The 17,741-nt window shown below is 40.9% G+C and overlaps 1 protein-coding gene across 5 annotated transcripts in view; it reads left to right on the forward strand.

Annotated features, from left to right (window-relative positions):
• Nucleotides 1-1,715: 1,715 nt before the first annotated feature.
• Nucleotides 1,716-17,741, forward strand: part of LOC106581097 (Friend leukemia integration 1 transcription factor) — a 31,049-nt gene continuing 15,023 nt past the window's right edge. Inside the window, exons 1-5 of one of the 5 annotated variants that reach the window (XM_014162823.3) lie at nt 1,716-2,066; nt 4,629-4,717; nt 12,619-12,830; nt 13,168-13,322; nt 14,066-14,269. In XM_014162823.3, the coding sequence (XP_014018298.2) occupies nt 4,673-4,717; nt 12,619-12,830; nt 13,168-13,322; nt 14,066-14,269 (616 nt within the window). In that variant the 5' untranslated portion in view covers nt 1,716-2,066; nt 4,629-4,672. The other 4 variants (XM_082966688.1, XM_014162814.3, XM_014162815.3 and 1 more) reach the window with 4 other exon arrangements.

Here is a 17,741-nt window from a genome sequence, read left to right on the forward strand (position 1 = left end):
CCATCAATCGTTACTTTTTGTTGTTGATCATATAGACCCATTTCTGTCTTTGCAAAGGGCGATGGGCGATGTGCAAGTTGGTGGCAGAACAAAGGGTAGTTCTAATAGAACGCCAGCAAAAAAATATATATATTTACATGTTGCTTATGAGTGCATTTCACACTACTTTTGGATTATAATTGGATTTTAAGGCTCGTATGAATGTCCTGCTTAATAAAATGTGTTTGTCATCCTTGCAAATCAATTGCATTATACTTAAAAAATACTTAAACTTCAACCAGTAAAATGGCTCTTTGGCTATCTTTTGCTACAGCCTATATCAATGAGCATTAGCATTCAGCTAACAACTGCTGCATTCAAAATAGTTATTTTGCAAATATCACAACCAAATATAATCTTAGTGACTGTTCAAGCAAGAATCAAAACATAATTGTAAGCATATGAGAACCCAAAAAGTTGTTTTTATCTAATGAAAATTTAAATCTAGGCTATGTTGAATGGGTTTCTGATGGCGATGGCTTTCTTACTGCCGCTAATATGTCAGTGTGTTGTGTACTGGAAAAAGGTCTATAAACAGCAATTCAAAGTGAATTGCACAGATCCATTTATGGCAATGGCTATTTGCATATCGCCTACTGTAGCTCTCCCACAGTTAGTTTTCCATACTAAGTCTAGCATAGTTCATTTTGTTTCGGAATGTTACATTGAAAGTGGCTAATATTGCGTTGATTCAAGCACAATTCTCACAGTTGAGCGAAACATTGATAGTGTTAACTAAAGGGGAAAACTCTAGAAAGTTGAGTGAAGTTCAATCTAGTGTGTGCCACGCATGCAGTTTAGAGGGAACATTGCTGGTCAGTCTATGTTATGGAAAGAGCAAGTGTTCTTAATGTTTTGTATAATCAGTATGTGAAAATGCACATTTCAATGTTTTCAGTAATGTTTTGCACACAGATGATGTCATTGCAAACACTTATCTTCCTCACATTTTTTTACTAAAAAACATAGAAACGTGCCATTTTCACACATGTTAATGTTGGGGTGGTGCTGCGACCTTGACGAGGCTGTAAAATCCAGTGCTTGGGCAACTTTTTTCACTGTGAATTGCCCAACATCCTATTAGTGACTATTGGGTGGAGGATAAGGGCACTGTGTAGGAAAGGAAGTTGGTGAACTGAGTGGGGTCAACTGAACAGGAAAGACTCTCACTGGAGACGCGTGTTTCTGTCACGAGGCCGTGAAGAGTGGATCCTGCTATTGCTGCAGTTATTCCTGCTGGGCGGGAACTATCACAGGAGGGGGCGATGGAGCATGAAAAAATATATGCCCCAAGGAATATCTGCTTTGCTGGAGATACATTCCAAAGTAAAATCTGAGAAATTCTGATATTTTTTTCTAATGGATTGGCATTTAATGAAATGGGCCTGCACTGTTGTAAATGCGTGAAGGGGAGGAAAACGTATTCCATCAGACATGATGTTAGCACTTTTTGTTTGTGAAATAACATGATGTTAAACAACAGAAACTGTTTCATAGGGATGATATCAATAAAATATAATTTGTGGTTTCAAAGTTGGCATGATATTTATTTTGATAAAGCATTTTATTTAACTTTTGTAAAAAAGTTAATTCGATTTCCTGTTCTATCCATAACATACACATAGCCTGCATGGACAGGTGTGTAAAAATGCCACTATTTAATCAATAGCTTACGAAAGGAGGGCGGAAGGACATTAAGCCGTAGTCTTTTTCAAATTTCAAAGGACCTGCTTTTTTTTATGGTGCTGTTCCTATGTCTTCTAGATTACCCTTATTTCATGGTTCAGTTGACTTGCAACTCCGGCTCCCTCTCACACTAAACGCAACGAGAAGTTTTTCGCTCTCTTCCAATTGGTTGCCGACTGGCGGCTCTCTTAAGGTTAAGGTTCTCATTCATACACCCTGCGTACGCCTTCTAAAAATAACTTACTGTCATCCATGGTACCGACTTTGAATAGACGGGACAAATCATTTCAATTGGGGAATAATTCAACTGAAAGAATAGACGACTGACAACATAACGACAGGTGGGTGAGGAAATTCCATTTGTAAGATTGCGACTCGTTGTCTTTTCTAACCATCCACAAACCTGTGCATACAGAATGTTTGGTGACCATAAATCAATTCACTGTTGTGTTACTAATTCTAGATTCATGTAGCCTGCCTTTTCATAAAACTATCTAATTTATCAAGATCCCATGCCAGTCTTCGGATCTGGTTTCATTTAGCTTAAATAAATGCTTTTCGGGCTATCATCCGATAAAAATGACTTCTTTTTTTTTCGTTCACAAGTTTGTTTTCGAAATGTGTTTTGGTTTGCCCTAATATAACTCGCTTTCAAGGTTTCTAGATGAGTGAGAACTGTGGTTAGAAAAAGTGCATAGATTAGGGGAAATCAGTTCGTTCTCATTTATGATGGATGACAGCACGCGCTTGTGCAAGGTAAGATGCTTAAAATGTAACACTAGAGGCTTTCAGCCCACGGGCTGTCTCGGAGGAAAGCCACTGCAGTTATTCAACAGTCCTCCTGAGACTTGAGTCGCCTAATTGGCTACAGATGCAGAATTCTATGCTCTTTTACCGTTTAGAAATTGGATGCATTTGGGAAACTTTATGAGGCGAGCCTAACGTTTGCCTGCAGAAGCTGAAAATAAAAAAATTGTGGTCACCAACAATTATCAATAGTGCCACGATCATAAGCCCCTTAGATAATATATCAGTAGCCGAGGTGATGCGGCAGAAATTCAATAACCAAATCATTTCAGCCAAACTTGAAAGTATTCCATAAAATATGTGAGTGTGGGCTATAAAATATCTGATCACACACTAGTCAGTTCGTGTGTTTCATATTTACTTATTTAGAGATTGCTATAACATGAATTCTGGATGTGTAGTGGTCCATCCGTTGGTTTTCATCGTATTTTTGCTATGTGGTGATTTTAAACATAATGCCGCTGTTGTTTTAGGGGCCCATGCGCCATGTATTGTAGGCCTATATTGACGAGTGCTACCTTACCTTTCGTTATTCCCAGTTTTCACAGTGACAGTGAGTGTCTCCTGTCAACGGATGAATCGAAATTAATGTCTATGGCTGCAATCTTTGCATTGACATCAAGTAAAAAGTAGTCATTATTCACTCGTTCTGTTTTTGGAGACCAGTGTTTGTCTCAGTGTAATTTGCTTGATGTTAGGAATGTTAAATGTTGCAATAATTCCACACTGAGGGAACGGCCAAAGACATCGTCTTCGAGCTGCCCTTTCACCCTAGACTGTAAGCTGCACTTATTAAAGAGAAAAGTGTTTCAATATGTGGTAAGCTTTAGGGAGAAACGTAGTGAAGGTTGGGGTTTGGGATCTGCTGCCCTGCCTCTCCACCTGAGTTGTCTATCGAGCAAGGTAAAGTCATTCTACCATGGTAGTGTTTCCAGTAATCATGAACAGTGGTATTATGGATGCGAATATGTGACTGGTTATTAGATTATCATTGTGCCACTAAATATGTGAAGGAAACAGCAGTGCACGGACGGCCATACGGCTGAATGAACCAAGCCTGAGTCCAACAATTTACAGTGGGCCTATGAACCAAATCTGAACCTACTATATATTTTGGTGGAAGTGCTTTCACAGAATAGAACGCAATTCATAAAACCGCAAGGCGCTCCTGGCGCGCTCCGGAGATCTCGAGCTGTGTTGGTTTTTGATAACTTTGTCAATAACTTACCCTGATATCACATCAACATGAACAATAGCAAAAGGCTTCCGAAAGTAAAAAGGTTTTCAAATTGTTTATTTAATTTAATGTGTGGCCTGAGGCTAGGCCTATACATAAATAATTAATTTAACTTGAGGGCGAATAGAAAAAAAGATCAAAACAAAACTAATGTGATAACAACCAGAGTGCAGAAAACGGAACTATTAGCCGGAGGAGAAGATTTTCAGGAGGTATCACTGCCATTGAAAATTCACAAAAATTTGCATGGGGCCCTGAAAATACAAGTTATTTAATTGAACATTAAAAAATGAGCTAGCAAAAGAATCAATGAAGTATGAGTTAATGGATGAATGAAGCTTGAATACCGGATGTGTGGATATTAGTGCATCATGAAGAAAGGTTGTTGATGGTCAAATGCATTACTGAAGGAGTGGGCGGGAGAGTTTGTGATTCCAGTGTTAGTCTAGCCTATACTATAGCTCTTTACCAATAGGAAGCTGAGTCATTCTTCCACCAATCAGACAGACATAGCTATCATAACTATTTAGATATGACATATTTCCATGACATAATATTTATTATTCCCCACACTATAAGCTTTATTTGTCATTACATTGTTATTACATTATTGATTATTTTCGTCTGCATTGAACCACAATTGATGATCAATATGCCTATAATTATTATAAATAGTATTATTGGGCACATTAGCCAACTAATATAATTATTGTGTACATTATTAGCATATGATTACTATGTTTTACTATTATATTTATTTGTGTTGTTATAATTATTTTATTGCCTTATTATTTTAGGATATATTGCTCTTATTCAGTTTTTCCCTTTTTTTGTGCTAATATACCTCTCCTCTCCCCAGGGCCCGTGGAACACTGTTGAAGACCTCTCGACCCTCTCGGTTCCATGAACATGTTTCAGACCGTGCCTGACACTTCGTCTTACGTCAAGGTAAGACAACCTCTTCTCTTCGAGCAGGTCATTTTGCTGGACGGTCTGGGTCCTCCCTAATTTTCTATTCATGATGATCCTTTGTGAATAATGACCATCTTCTTGTCATTCTTTAAATAGCTATCGGTAAGCATACCCTAGGCCTAATATGATAGGTATATTAAATCTTGTCACAATTGTCTCTCTCTGTTCGGTTGTTGTTACCCTGTTATAACCGTTATGCAAGAATAGGCCTGCATTCAAACATTTTATGGTAGCCTACTGTATAATGTGATTCTGTTCATTTGTCTGGACATCACGATTCATTTAATGTCTTTGCCTTCAGTGCGGGACCGTTATAGCACATTGTTATATTTGACATCATGCAGTTTTTTTCTCTCTCCGCCACAGTCTCAAAGAATGTAAACAAAGCAAATAGTGGACATCTGGTTTTCACGTTTAAAACTCTATGCCTTGAATCACGTGGTACAGCGTGGAATTCCTGCAACCTGACAATTTATAGGCCTTGGGACGATTTGTGGAAACGAAATATGCATTCCCATTGTTAATCTTATAGTCTATATTAAACTGCACAATCCACGACATGCCATAACCTAAGTTTAAGAAACTATCAGTGTAAGTGCAGTCGCCATGTATTATGGGAATGTATGCCTACTTGTCATTGAGTGCTCACCATAACACATCAACATTTCCGTAGGCTATCGGAATCTGGCTGTAATAAAATATTATAGGAAATGTGATGCCATGTCTTTCTGTCATAGATCATTGGTCGAAGACCAATTGCATATAGGCGGAGCCTGTATGGTTAAGAAAATGAACATTTGTGCTTAGTCAAGCCGTTCATAATATCTTTATACTCAAAATATTCCAAGAGTGACTTGTTATGCTTTGTCGACTTATTTCCCTTTGCATATAAGGGCACTTTTCATACATCCATACCGTTTGTAGCGCTCTGCAGAAAGTTTCACTGGCCACACTGCTTGAGTTCTCTGAACAATTACCGATTTGTTTTGGGAGACTTGAACAGCAAGGAATGTTTGAGGAGAAAATATGCTTTGAAATTAGCCTTTCTGCTCCCTAAATAAGACAATAAGTCAATGACGGGGAAACAAATCCAGGAACCTGTGTAAAGTGTTCTTTGGTTAACCATTGAATGTTTACCATTGCTTAAACAACCCATATTGAACACAAAGTTCGTCAGGTCAATGAATATCACATTGCCCTCGTTTTAATCTAAACCTTCACTGAATTATTTTGCATTTGGGGGAAGATATTGATTGTTCAGAATGTGAACCAGGCACGCCTCAAGACAAATTTGTAAGAAATATTCTGCTTCATGGTCTAGCATTGGTTTTGTTTGATTAAGGCCAGGCGAGACTCGAGCTCTCCAATAAAAATACATCTCAAATTAATTATGGCCCGGAGCAAGGGACCAGAACGTTCGGTCTTGTTTGCTGAGTATTTTTACTTGGGCTTTATTTTTGCCCGAGAAAGAGAAGGGGCATACCAGAACTCTCAAGTCTAATGAACAATCTTAAATGGCCGATCCATATCTATGTCTATGTAGTGGTTAGAATAATAGGCCGCCTAAAACGTTTGTCACATAAATGAATTTATAGAAGTCACAACAGACTACCTGTAGGCCTAGGCCTAATGTCATTTCTTTTGTCTTTTATGAATTAATATTTGTTCACGAATAAAATAAACATAGGCCTCTTTCAGTAGGTTAATAATCTTGCCTAATTATTAAAATGAAAACCTATAATAATACCGACATAATGATCACCGTCATCATTTAGCCTTGGATCATTTGGTAACATAATGGAGACGTTTAGGCCTAATCGGCTATTATTGAACATTTGTAAGCATGTGAAGTTGTGAAGTGCTATAAATTCACGATGAGCATAAACTGAAACTAACCCAAGTGCTGTCCACCCACTTATTGTATTGTCCAATGGAGGTGCTATGGCTTCCCACAGCTCGTGGTAGGAAATGCCTGGCTGTCCGATTTCAGCGTCAAGTCAGATGTTCTGTGGTTCGCTGTAAAAACCAACTTGCATCTGTTTATTGGCCTCAGAAAATATTTGTTACCACTCTCTTTGCATAAGCATGCATGTTCCGTGCGTAATGGAGTGAATAAATTGATTATCTATAGCCTGCTCTGACTTAGTCTTTAGATTGTTAGCGATTTGCCTCGGTTACTGTGGCTCTGTGACCAACTCAATCAATAGTGCTAAGTGATTTCAGAATTTGGTCACATTATACCTGAAGTAACCTCAGGTGTCAACGAATCACAGAATATTTTGTTTGCATTTTACTGGGTAGTAGGCATATTTGAAATAGGCCTACTTATATGGCCCATAAAATGACAGTCATTCACTATAGGCCTACTAGTCAACAGGCTATCACAAATAATAAACATTTATTATTTTCAAAACGCTAAGCCATACCAATGCCCTCTGCTATTGCAAACGGGCCTAAAATGGTTGGAATCTATAATTACGCAATAACGCACGAGGGGGTGTGGTATTGCGGAGTGCCTGGATACAGACCTTTTTAGCCGTGGTATATTGCCCATATACCACAAACCTCCGAGGTGCATTATTGCTATTATAAACTGGTTACCAACGTAATTAGAGCAGTACAAGTAAATGTTTTGTCATACCCTACGGTCTGATATACCACGGCTGTCAGCCAATCACCATTCAGTCCTCGAACCACCCAGTTTATAATGAATAGTATACCATGACATTCATTCGGCCTAAATCCAATTCAAAACCAAAACAGGAATGTTGAATAAGAAAATGTAACGGCCACTAAATAGTTAAACAAGGTGTCTCCCTTAATTACATGAGGCTGAACTGGCCTCAGGCAGGAGAAGCCTTGACCCCAAGCAGGATCCAGATGTGGTGGTATAGAGGGGGCCTCTCCCCCAACAGACCCCCAAGTCGAGAGCAGACAGGCCGGCCAGTCTGTCAGTCGCAGCGTCGCAGGCTCCGTTTGGCCGCTCTGTGGCCTGGCCGCTCCCCCAGGCAGAGCCCTATTGGTCTGGTCACGTTCAGGGCTGGCTCCATGTCTAGCATCTGCGCTGAAATTGTGTATGAACTGACAAGGACAATTTCCAAATGTAGAGGAAAAATTGTTGGGGATGGGGACTGGGGATTTTTGTCCATGGGTCCAGTAGCCTAAGAAAGTAGTTCAACTATAGCCTAGGTCTAATAATAATAATACTAATAATAATAACAACAACAACAACAATCAAAATAACAATAGAAGCCTATAATAATATAATAACAATGTAATAACATAACATGGGAGTAGGTACACTTCATCATTACTTTAACGAAACGCATACACATTTACTCATTAACTAAACTCCAAACATATTAAGAGACGGGGATCCCCTTAGCAATATTTGGAAATATACAATCCATTATCATTCCGTCCTGTGTTTGATGCAGACTCACACGTGTAGAACAGACCTTGATATTATGCCTCTGGGGCGCTGCGTGCTTGGGTTTTATTAGGAAAACTTCACAGAGGCTTGGAAGGCTATAACAAAGAGTAGCCTAGATCGCAACAACCCTTGGCACAGGTAGTTCAAGTTCGTATTCCTCTTGGTTTGATTTGCAGTTCATTTCATCAGCACTCTCGAGGAAAACATCTGTCTGCTTTGAAAGTGAAACTCTGTTTTATATATCTATCTCGCAGTGGAAACGTGAATATAAGAAGTTAATAGAGTTGGGAATGATTTGGGCTACAGTAAAATCAGAATTGTGGAAACATTTTTCACGCATTGCATTAAAGCAATACATACGGAGATTATAAAACATATTTGCAATCACATAACAGCCTATAAGGGGTTTAAATTATAACTTTTTCATTGGCAAGTAAATTTAACAAAAATACACAAATGTAGCCTACAACAACATATGCATATCGCTGGCAACCATTCAGTAAAAGTTTCCGAGTAAAAACATTAACAGGGGGGAACACGCAATTGTTTTCCCTGCTTATCTCTTTGTGACAAGTATCCTGCTTTTTGGAACTGCAATGAAGGCAGGGCTTGCAGTGACACACATAGCTTCCTTCTCAAAAGCGGTGACTTCCCTTCCCAAATGTAGAGGAAAAAAAACATCCGGTTAACTGTCTCTTTCTCTCTGAGATATATCGGGGGCTGGAATTAATTCAGGAGCGTGTCATGTTTGGAATATTGTTGGGGTCCGCTGAAAATTGCGCAAAATGGACGGAACTATTAAGGTAAGGGTGGAGGACGGGGTGTACGAGTTTGTGAGAGCTTTGCTTTTCGGAGTTGCGCCTCCTTTTAGCATGAGTTGCTATGTCTGTGAGTAGTAGCCTACAATGTTGGGCAATGAACGGCTTTTTATTTTGATCCGAAATCGGTAACCAGATGTCCTTCTATTTTCCTCTTTATCCCGAAGTTTCCTTTTCCTTTAGGAAACTCTGAAAGTGAAAAGAAGATTTTGTTGGATACGAGCGCGTAGACTCACGTCTGGAATTAAACAAAGTGCTTATTTTATTCAGTGAAAAGTATGTATTTATATAACAAAATGTAGGGAAATTATATTTCTCCAGTTGATATAGTGATGAGGCGGGATTAAGCAATATGTAGGCGATATATGGCTGTACTGTTAGATGAACGTGCGTTCTTTGTCAAGTAATGTATGATGTGTCAAAGAAGTGGCTGCGCAATAGTAGAGCAGGATGACTGGGATCCTCTCACAGTTCATGGTTCAAAACGTTAATGATGGTGTTTTGGTGGTTCATGTCGTTTATTTTTCAGGATATACAAGGAAGTACAATCCGTGCGTAAAACCATAGATTTTATACGCATATTTTCGGTTGTAAAAAGAGTGTGGAACATTTGCGATTTTTAGTAGCCTTGTCAATGGCCAAAATGTAATTTGGAAATATCACGGGGTGATTGAGAAGCGAAAACTGCGCATCTCCTTGTAATTCACTATTAACAAAAGGCTCACATGCTTACCTGGGTATTTATGCTTATATTGAACACAAAAGTAATTCATTACTGGGAGAGTGCATATTTTAGTTTTAAGGGACGGGTATTCAAGCGCGGTCTTCGGTTAGCCATGCAGCCTCCGGTAGTGAAATTCCAGATGCATTGCTATGCAGATGTTTGATGGTTAGGTCCCTGCATTTCGCACCACGGTATTGTGTCTTGAGTTTGAGTAGACATGGCCGATTGTCCTGTAGACATGGCCAAGTTATTCTGCTCCTATTTCCAACGAACTGGAGTATTATAATAGCCATGTAAACATATTGTCTGTCAGTGTGTTTTCTTTGCTGGTTGAAAGAAGCTGGTTTGTGTGGTTGAAGTGGCGGCTGGGTGTGGTGTAAGTTTTTGAACAGTATAAGCGTTGACTGCACAGAAAAGTTTAATTTATATTAAATCATTCTCACCCGACTGGTTTGTGATTGTTTAATACTCAAACATGTAAAATAGAAAAATGTAGGCCTTGTGAAATGATTGTTTATATTATCCTAAATTATCATGTAATGATGACAATACTATAACAACAATAATAACTCATTATTATACATGTATCAGGACTGTGTATGTCTCTGTGTGTATATTTGATTGACTACTAACTGTATTCAGACTTTAGTCATTAAAAAAAAGGGGGGGGGGGGGGGCTTCCTGTTCTACACAATCTGGTTTCCTGACAGGTTTCCCTTTCCTCCTCAAACAAAGGACAGGAATGCACCCTGAACGCAACGATGCTGATGGGTGTGTGGACAACAACATAGACCCGTGCAGTCTGGAAGTAGCGCACTGGGCACTGGCGCACAGTGCGCTACCCTTTAAAAAAAACACGACTTGATGCATTTGCAGGCAGGCTGTTTGACTGTAAAGCATCTGTGGTGACCCAGGCACGTGGCAGCTTCCACTGTCAGTTTCCCAAGAAGAGTTTAGAAAGATCTGTTAGTTTATGAATGAGGGTGGTGAACAACATTACACTATTTTGAGATGATAATGGCACTATATGTACCATTTAATGATGGACATGTACAGTAAATAATTTAGAGAAAGCAAGACTTGGAGTGAGGTTATCATTGTTCCCTGAGAAAAAAAATGGTAGGCTACTTGAATAACCTACATGGGAAGGGTTGTTGGCACAAGATGTTCAGAAGAGACAAATGTAGATCAATTAACTGTATCTCTGTCCCACCCATACCATAGGCGGTGTGTGTGTTCCACACTGATACAGAACACACATACCAAATAGACTCAGAGTGGTGTGTTAGACTGTTTGGAAGTGCATACATTCACACTATTTTTAAAACCTGTAATCTTGATCGGCACATGCCACTTGCCAATCATGGATTACATGGCAGGGGCTGATATGTCAGTGTAAATGTAATGTGCAACAGCCATAATAGCAGAGCTGCACATTCCCTCACTGCTCTCAACATATAATCCACTGCCCTGGCCAGCTGCCGTATAAACCACTCTGATAGGGTATATGGCTGCCAGACTGCCAGTGTCCAGCTACAGTATGATGGTTTGACTGATGACTCCCAATGAATGGCCTCAAAAGCTGTCACCTTGGTCAGTTTGGAACCTTTGGCACATCACAGACACATACAGTCAGTGTTAGTGAATGTACTTTGTAGCATTAGTTTGCTGAAACGTACTGTACATGAATATAATATGTGTATTCTTCTGATTAGCGGTGAAGATAGAAAACCCTGTCCCAAGATAGACACCTCAGGAAATGAGTACACAGGCTGTAAACAGCAGACTGGCCACTGTATGTATCACTGGAACTTCAGTCCCCAGGCAAACTCTGCTTCACTTTTTCACTTGTTAGGACTCATTGAAATGTAGCAAAACTCGCCTTTTTAATCCATGTTTGCTATTTCATGAACAAAGTCAGACGTGTTTTGATGCGTACATACTTTGTTGTTCGCCAGGGGAAGAACTGTGTGTTAATGGCACATCATTGTCTTGATCTAGTATGTTATCTTTGAACATATCTTTAATCCCTCAGGATTACAGATATCTCTGTCTAATCGGTGACATCAGATGCTATCAGATCAGATGTGTGTCAGACGTGAGCATAATCCTTGAAATGGCTTAACTTTAATGACTAGATCAGTTTGTCTCTGTTGCTGCTGCTTTGTTTCATTAAAATGATTAATTGACAAAGGTGAGGCAAGGCAGGCTTCACCAACTCCTTATTTAATAGTAAACAAAGGGTTTAAAACTGATTTAGCTAAGAGGCTGCCCCAGTCTATACAGCCAGAGCCATTTACCTGAATATCTCATACATACTCTACAGCTCTTTGGCTCTGTGTATAGGTTATTGTATGTCACATCATTGGAATAGCAAGTATTGTATTCCCATTAGCCCATATACATCTCTGACAATGATAGATCTGATATGTATTCCATGCATCAGTTACCAGGCATGAGACGGAACACGTGGACACAGACAGAGTGTTCCAGTGGAGACGTTTATTTTCTTTAATAAGCGTACATTGCTCCAGCAGAGCCACTGCACTAGGGTCAATGTAGAGCTGACCCCATCGCTGATTCTGTTGAGTCTTCAGCTGCCGTTCCTTCTCTGTGGAAGGAAAACTCAGACTAGATCTTGTTGTGTGTAGTAGTCATCCGAATTGTAGTCATGTTTGAAGTCATGGTAACATCAACAGGAAGCTGTAGTTGCTAAATAGGCCCAATTGCTCTATACACAAACCACTTAGGATGCCAGATTGTGATATGAGACATAACTGCACATAATTACTCTAAACAAAATGTGTCTACAACAAGTGAGAGATTGAAGTTGTGAGATCACAGGTTCTCTCTGTTGTTCTAGAGGAGCCCCACTATAACCTGTTGTTCCTCTGGCCTGCAGGAGGCACTGTCAGTGGTGAGTGAAGACCAGTCCCTGTTCGAGCCTCCTTACGCTGCTGCTGCCCCTCTACCCAAGACAGACATGACTGCATCTGGCACACAGGACTACGTCCAGCCCCACAAAATCAACCCATTACCCCCTCAGCAAGAGTGGATTAACCAGCCAGTCCGAGTCAATGTCAAGAGAGAGTATGACCACATCAATGGATCCAGGTATGTTCGGCAGTATGCAAAGTCCATTGCACTAGACTCCAGGTTTTATGTCTTGTCCCTGTATGTCTTAATCTCTGCTGATTAGAGTTGATGTTCTCTAGATTAGTCTAGATTCAAAAGGACAGTTGATCATAACAATTGCTTGTGCACAGTTAGATATGATTTTTGGCCACCTGCAGAAAGTGACACTTACATTCCATTGGGCTCTCTAGCTCCACTCCATTGGCCCAGTGGTTGTCTATATTTCAAAACATTTTCATCGCCCTTTAATACACGCTTTGAGACAATATAAAGATGTCTTGTCTCTCCCTGACACCGACACTGTGTGTGTGTGCAGGGAGTCCCCAGTGGACTGCACTGTGGGGGGTAAATGCAATAAGCTGGTGGGGGGCAACGACACATCTCAGATGAGTTACGGAAGCTACATGGATGAGAAGAATGCTCCGCCCCCCAACATGACTACCAATGAGAGGAGAGTGATCGTCCCCGCAGGTAACAATGACTTCTATGATACAAACCATGTGGTATTTCTTTATAATGAACAAAAATTACATATTGTTTTTATTTTATTTCTCGTGTTATTAATTGTTCATAAACTAGACCTACAAGTTATATGACTCTCCATTCCAGGCTGTGAGAAATGTTTATTTCTCAGTAGTTTTTCATCATAGTCAGATGGAGGGCGTGTAAACAGGCTCTCAATTGGCATTCATTTTCTGATGTCGTAGAAATGTTTTTATTAGCCCCAGATCTATTTAGCTGGGTCATGGGTGAAGGATCTTTGATGCTTTTGTTAGTAATGTTTTAGCTTACTCATGGGAGCATGACTAAACACATAGAGGCAACAGAGGTCTGTTCAGTCAAAGAGCTCTTTACATTAGCTAATTGATTCACATATTACAGTGTTATTTATGAGGGATACATTCTTTGGGAAACATTCTCTCTCTGTCAGTCTTGGAAGAGATTTATGGTACATCAGATATACTGTAGAATAGATGCAGGTGTATGATTACATAGGCTACACAATCTGGGAAAGGATGGGTCACATAAATGAATTGAAAGATAGATGAATGAATAACTAGATAAATAAACAAGTGACAATAACAGATGGATACATTAGCCATAATTTTGAAGTAATTATGAGACTAAAACTTGAATTGCATTCTCAATCACTGTGAAAAGAGTAGATTGTCAAGTGGTGTTTACATTACCCCTGTCCCCTTGTCTTCCACCAGATCCATCGCTGTGGTCTCAGGATCATGTCCGCCAGTGGCTAGAGTGGGCCATCAAGGAGTACGGCCTGCTGGAGATGGACACGGCCATGCTCCAAAACACAGACGGCAAGGAACTGTGTAAGATGAGCAAGGACGACTTCCTCCGACTCACCACCATGTACAACGCTGAAGTCCTGCTCTCTCATCTCAATTATCTCAGGGAAAGTAAGTTCTGGCAGCCATTTTAGTTGATCTAAACTGAACAAAAATATAAATGCAACATGCAAAGTGTTGGTCCCAGCAAAAATAAAAGATCACAGAAATGTTCCATATGCACAAAAACCTTATTTCTACAAAATGTTGTACTCAAATTTGTTTACATCCCTGTTAGTGAGCACTTCTTCTTTGCCAAGATAATCCATCCACCTGACAGGTGTGGCATATCAAGAAGATGATTAAACAGCATGATCATTACACAGGTGCACCTTATGCTGGGGACAATAAAAGGCCACTCTAAAATTTGCAGTTTTGTCACACAACACAATGCCATAGATGTCTCAAGTTTTGAGGGAGCATGCAATTGGCGTGCTGACTGCAGGAATGTCCACCAGAGCTGTTGCCAGATAATTTAATGTTAATTTCTCTACCATAAGCCACCTCCAATGTCGTTTTAGAGAATTTGGCAGGACGTTCAACCAGCCTCACAACCACAGTCCACGTGTATGGCGTTGTGTGGGCGAGGGGTTTGCTGATGTCAACGTTATGAACAGAGTGCCCGATGGTGGGAGTGGGATTATGCAATGGGCAGGCTTAAGCTATGGACAATGAATTTTATCGATAGCAATTTGACTGCACAGAGATACCGTGATGAGATCTTGAGGGCCATTGTCGTGTCTTCGTACTCTCTAATCAACTCATGTTTCACCATGATAATGGACGGCCCCATGTCGCAAGAATCTGTATACAATTTCTGAAAGCTGATGTCCCAGTTATTCCATGGCCTGCATAGTCACCAGACATGTCACCCATTGAGCATATTTGGGATGCTCTGGATTGACATGTACGACAGCGTGTTCCAGTTCCCGCCAATATCCCACAACTTCACACAGCCATTGAATAGAAGTTGGACAACATTTCACAGGCCACAATCAACAGCCTGATCAACTCTATGCGAAGGAGATGTGTCGTGCTGCATAAGGCAGATAGATGGTGGTCACACCAGATACTGACTGGTTTTCTGATCCACACCCCCTACCTTTTTTGAGGTATCTATCTTTGACCAACAGATGCATACCTGCATTCCCAGTCATATGAAATCCATAGATTAAATTAACTGATTTCCTTATATGAACTGTAACTCAGTAAACTCTTTGAAATTGTTGTATGTTGTGTTTATATCTTTGTTCGGTATATGTCTGATGGATCATAGAGGTGTAGAACTGTAGTTTGTTAGTGATCTTTGTTCTCAATGTGGTAACAAACAGTGATAAGTTGACAAAACAGAAGATCTCTGTCTCTTCCATTAGCCAGTTTGTACTACAGTCTCACATTGACATACTGTACATCCAGTCTTGCTCACCCGGGTATTTGAGAATGCCAGAAAATGCAGTTTACCCGTTTGTCATTTTTTACATTGGTATTTTGCCTGGATTGGTTTTTCAAATAGAGTAGAGGAGGCTTTAATAGCACAGACTTTTTAGTCTGTTTCTCAGCCCATCGCCCCTGTTTTTGGATGTCAACTGAGGGTAAGAATTCCAAACCAAGGGGAATAAGATGACTCACTGTGTTTTGTCACCATAGTCATCGTTTTACAGTCGCCAGACAATGATACAGCCTTATTGGAAACCTGGACCCCATTTCTCCAAAATGGTCACCCCGCAGGCCTTGGCACATACAGCCATTGCAGCCAGGACTTAAGAGTTTTTTCCCTGTATATAACCGTCATCTCTGGACTGTAACCCGTTCTCCCTCCACTTAGGAGTGCCTTACTCCACATATGCCACAGTAAGATGAAGCCCATGTGCATTGCCTCAGGAATCACGCGAGTAAGTGAGGTCTATGTGTTCAGCAGAGCATAGGAAGTGTATCTGTAATATACAATGGAGGCAGCTTTGCTGATTAATTGGAAGGCCTTTTGTACATTACGGCCTCGCATGTTTTGGCAGCGAGACACGGTTGTAAAGAAACAAGGTTTCTCTGCACCATAATGCAAATGCCATCTATAAGCAAGATATCAGGAGGACAGGCAGCATCTGGCATCGTGTACAGGTCATCTGGACTGTGTACCATTCTGTGCTGTGCTGTATAGTTCAGGTTTTATAGACATCCACTGCATTGTATGGAGTTGATGGATGACCATCACAAAACATACTAAGCCATAATGTTGGAGGCCATCCATAAGATCAGTTATTTAAGTAAACCAGTAAATATATCTCACCCTCTACTGTATGTATGAGGGTTATCCTCTGCTGTTTTCACTGTACTGCAAGAATAGCAGCTGCGGCTGCAAAACTCCACCATTTGGGTGGAGCCCCAAATGGTTTGCTAATGGTTAAACATTTCTCTTAAAAATTGTGATGGGTCTTGCTGTAATGTAATGGGAAATGTATTCCGTGGGTGTCAACAGTTTTCTCTGTGCTGTGCGTGGCGTCTGGGTCCAGGGAATGGGGATGGCTGCCGTGAGTATAACAGCCCCATTGTGTTACAATGCAGCATGGACTGGAGGCTCTGTGTGTCTGATGGACCACCACCGCGCCCTCTCTGCAGAGCAGTTTTCATTAGGAACGGTTGCTGCGGGACTTAGCCTGGCTTAGGCGTGCTGCACTGCGTCTCCTCCCCCCACCACAATTCTTTTGATTTAGTTGTTGTGTGTTTTGGAAACAGAAGAGATGTTTCGGAATCCTCCGCTCGGCCATTGAAATTGCTTTGGACCCCTTCCCAAGCCATGAGACAAATGCTCTCTCCTCGTCCCGTGTCTGGCTGACCAGTGGCAGGCCTTTTGAGAAATGAGCAGCACTAGGGCATATATTGGGAGTGGGGCTCGGGTTGAGGTGGGAGGAACTGTGTTAGTAAAGGCACGACGTCGGAAGAGGGTGGAGAGCTTCCAGGATTTATCCTGGAAACTGAAGATGATCTCTTTCCCCCTGCAGCACAAACAAACACAATCACAGACAAGGAGCTAGCCCATCCAGAATGCAGACCACTGGCTTCACTCACGAGGAGAGCTGGAGCTGGAGCGGAGCCGAGCTCTCGGTTCAGACTCAGACACACATATACAAGGAGAGGGAGAGGCAGGCCCTGGACGTTTTTAGTGATTACAGGCAGTCTGATGCCTCACCCTCTCCCATCCTCCCCCCTCCACTCTCTTCCTAACCCGACGACGGTCCGTCCTCGACGAGCTGGAATCATTTCATACACATCTGTGTACACCATGTGTGTTACTTTTGGGTCGGTTTATTGAAACTCTGATTAACATTCTTCAGTGTCATTAAGCTTGTTCACTGTAGGCCAGAGAAGGGCATGGACATTTCCCCTCCCTGCGGCTATAAGCTAACAGTAACATCACACACCTGTCTGATTACTCTTAGTCATACACAGGGAGTAATATAATAAATGCACATGCCAGCAAGACATTCTGCACATATCTGAATCTCTGTCTCCAGCTGCGAACAGTAATAAGGGTGGTTGCCTGTGCATT

The sequence above is a fragment of the Salmo salar genome, chromosome 20 (assembly GCF_965601325.2).
Source record: "Salmo salar chromosome 20, fSalSal1, whole genome shotgun sequence".
Taxonomy (NCBI): domain Eukaryota; kingdom Metazoa; phylum Chordata; class Actinopteri; order Salmoniformes; family Salmonidae; genus Salmo; species Salmo salar.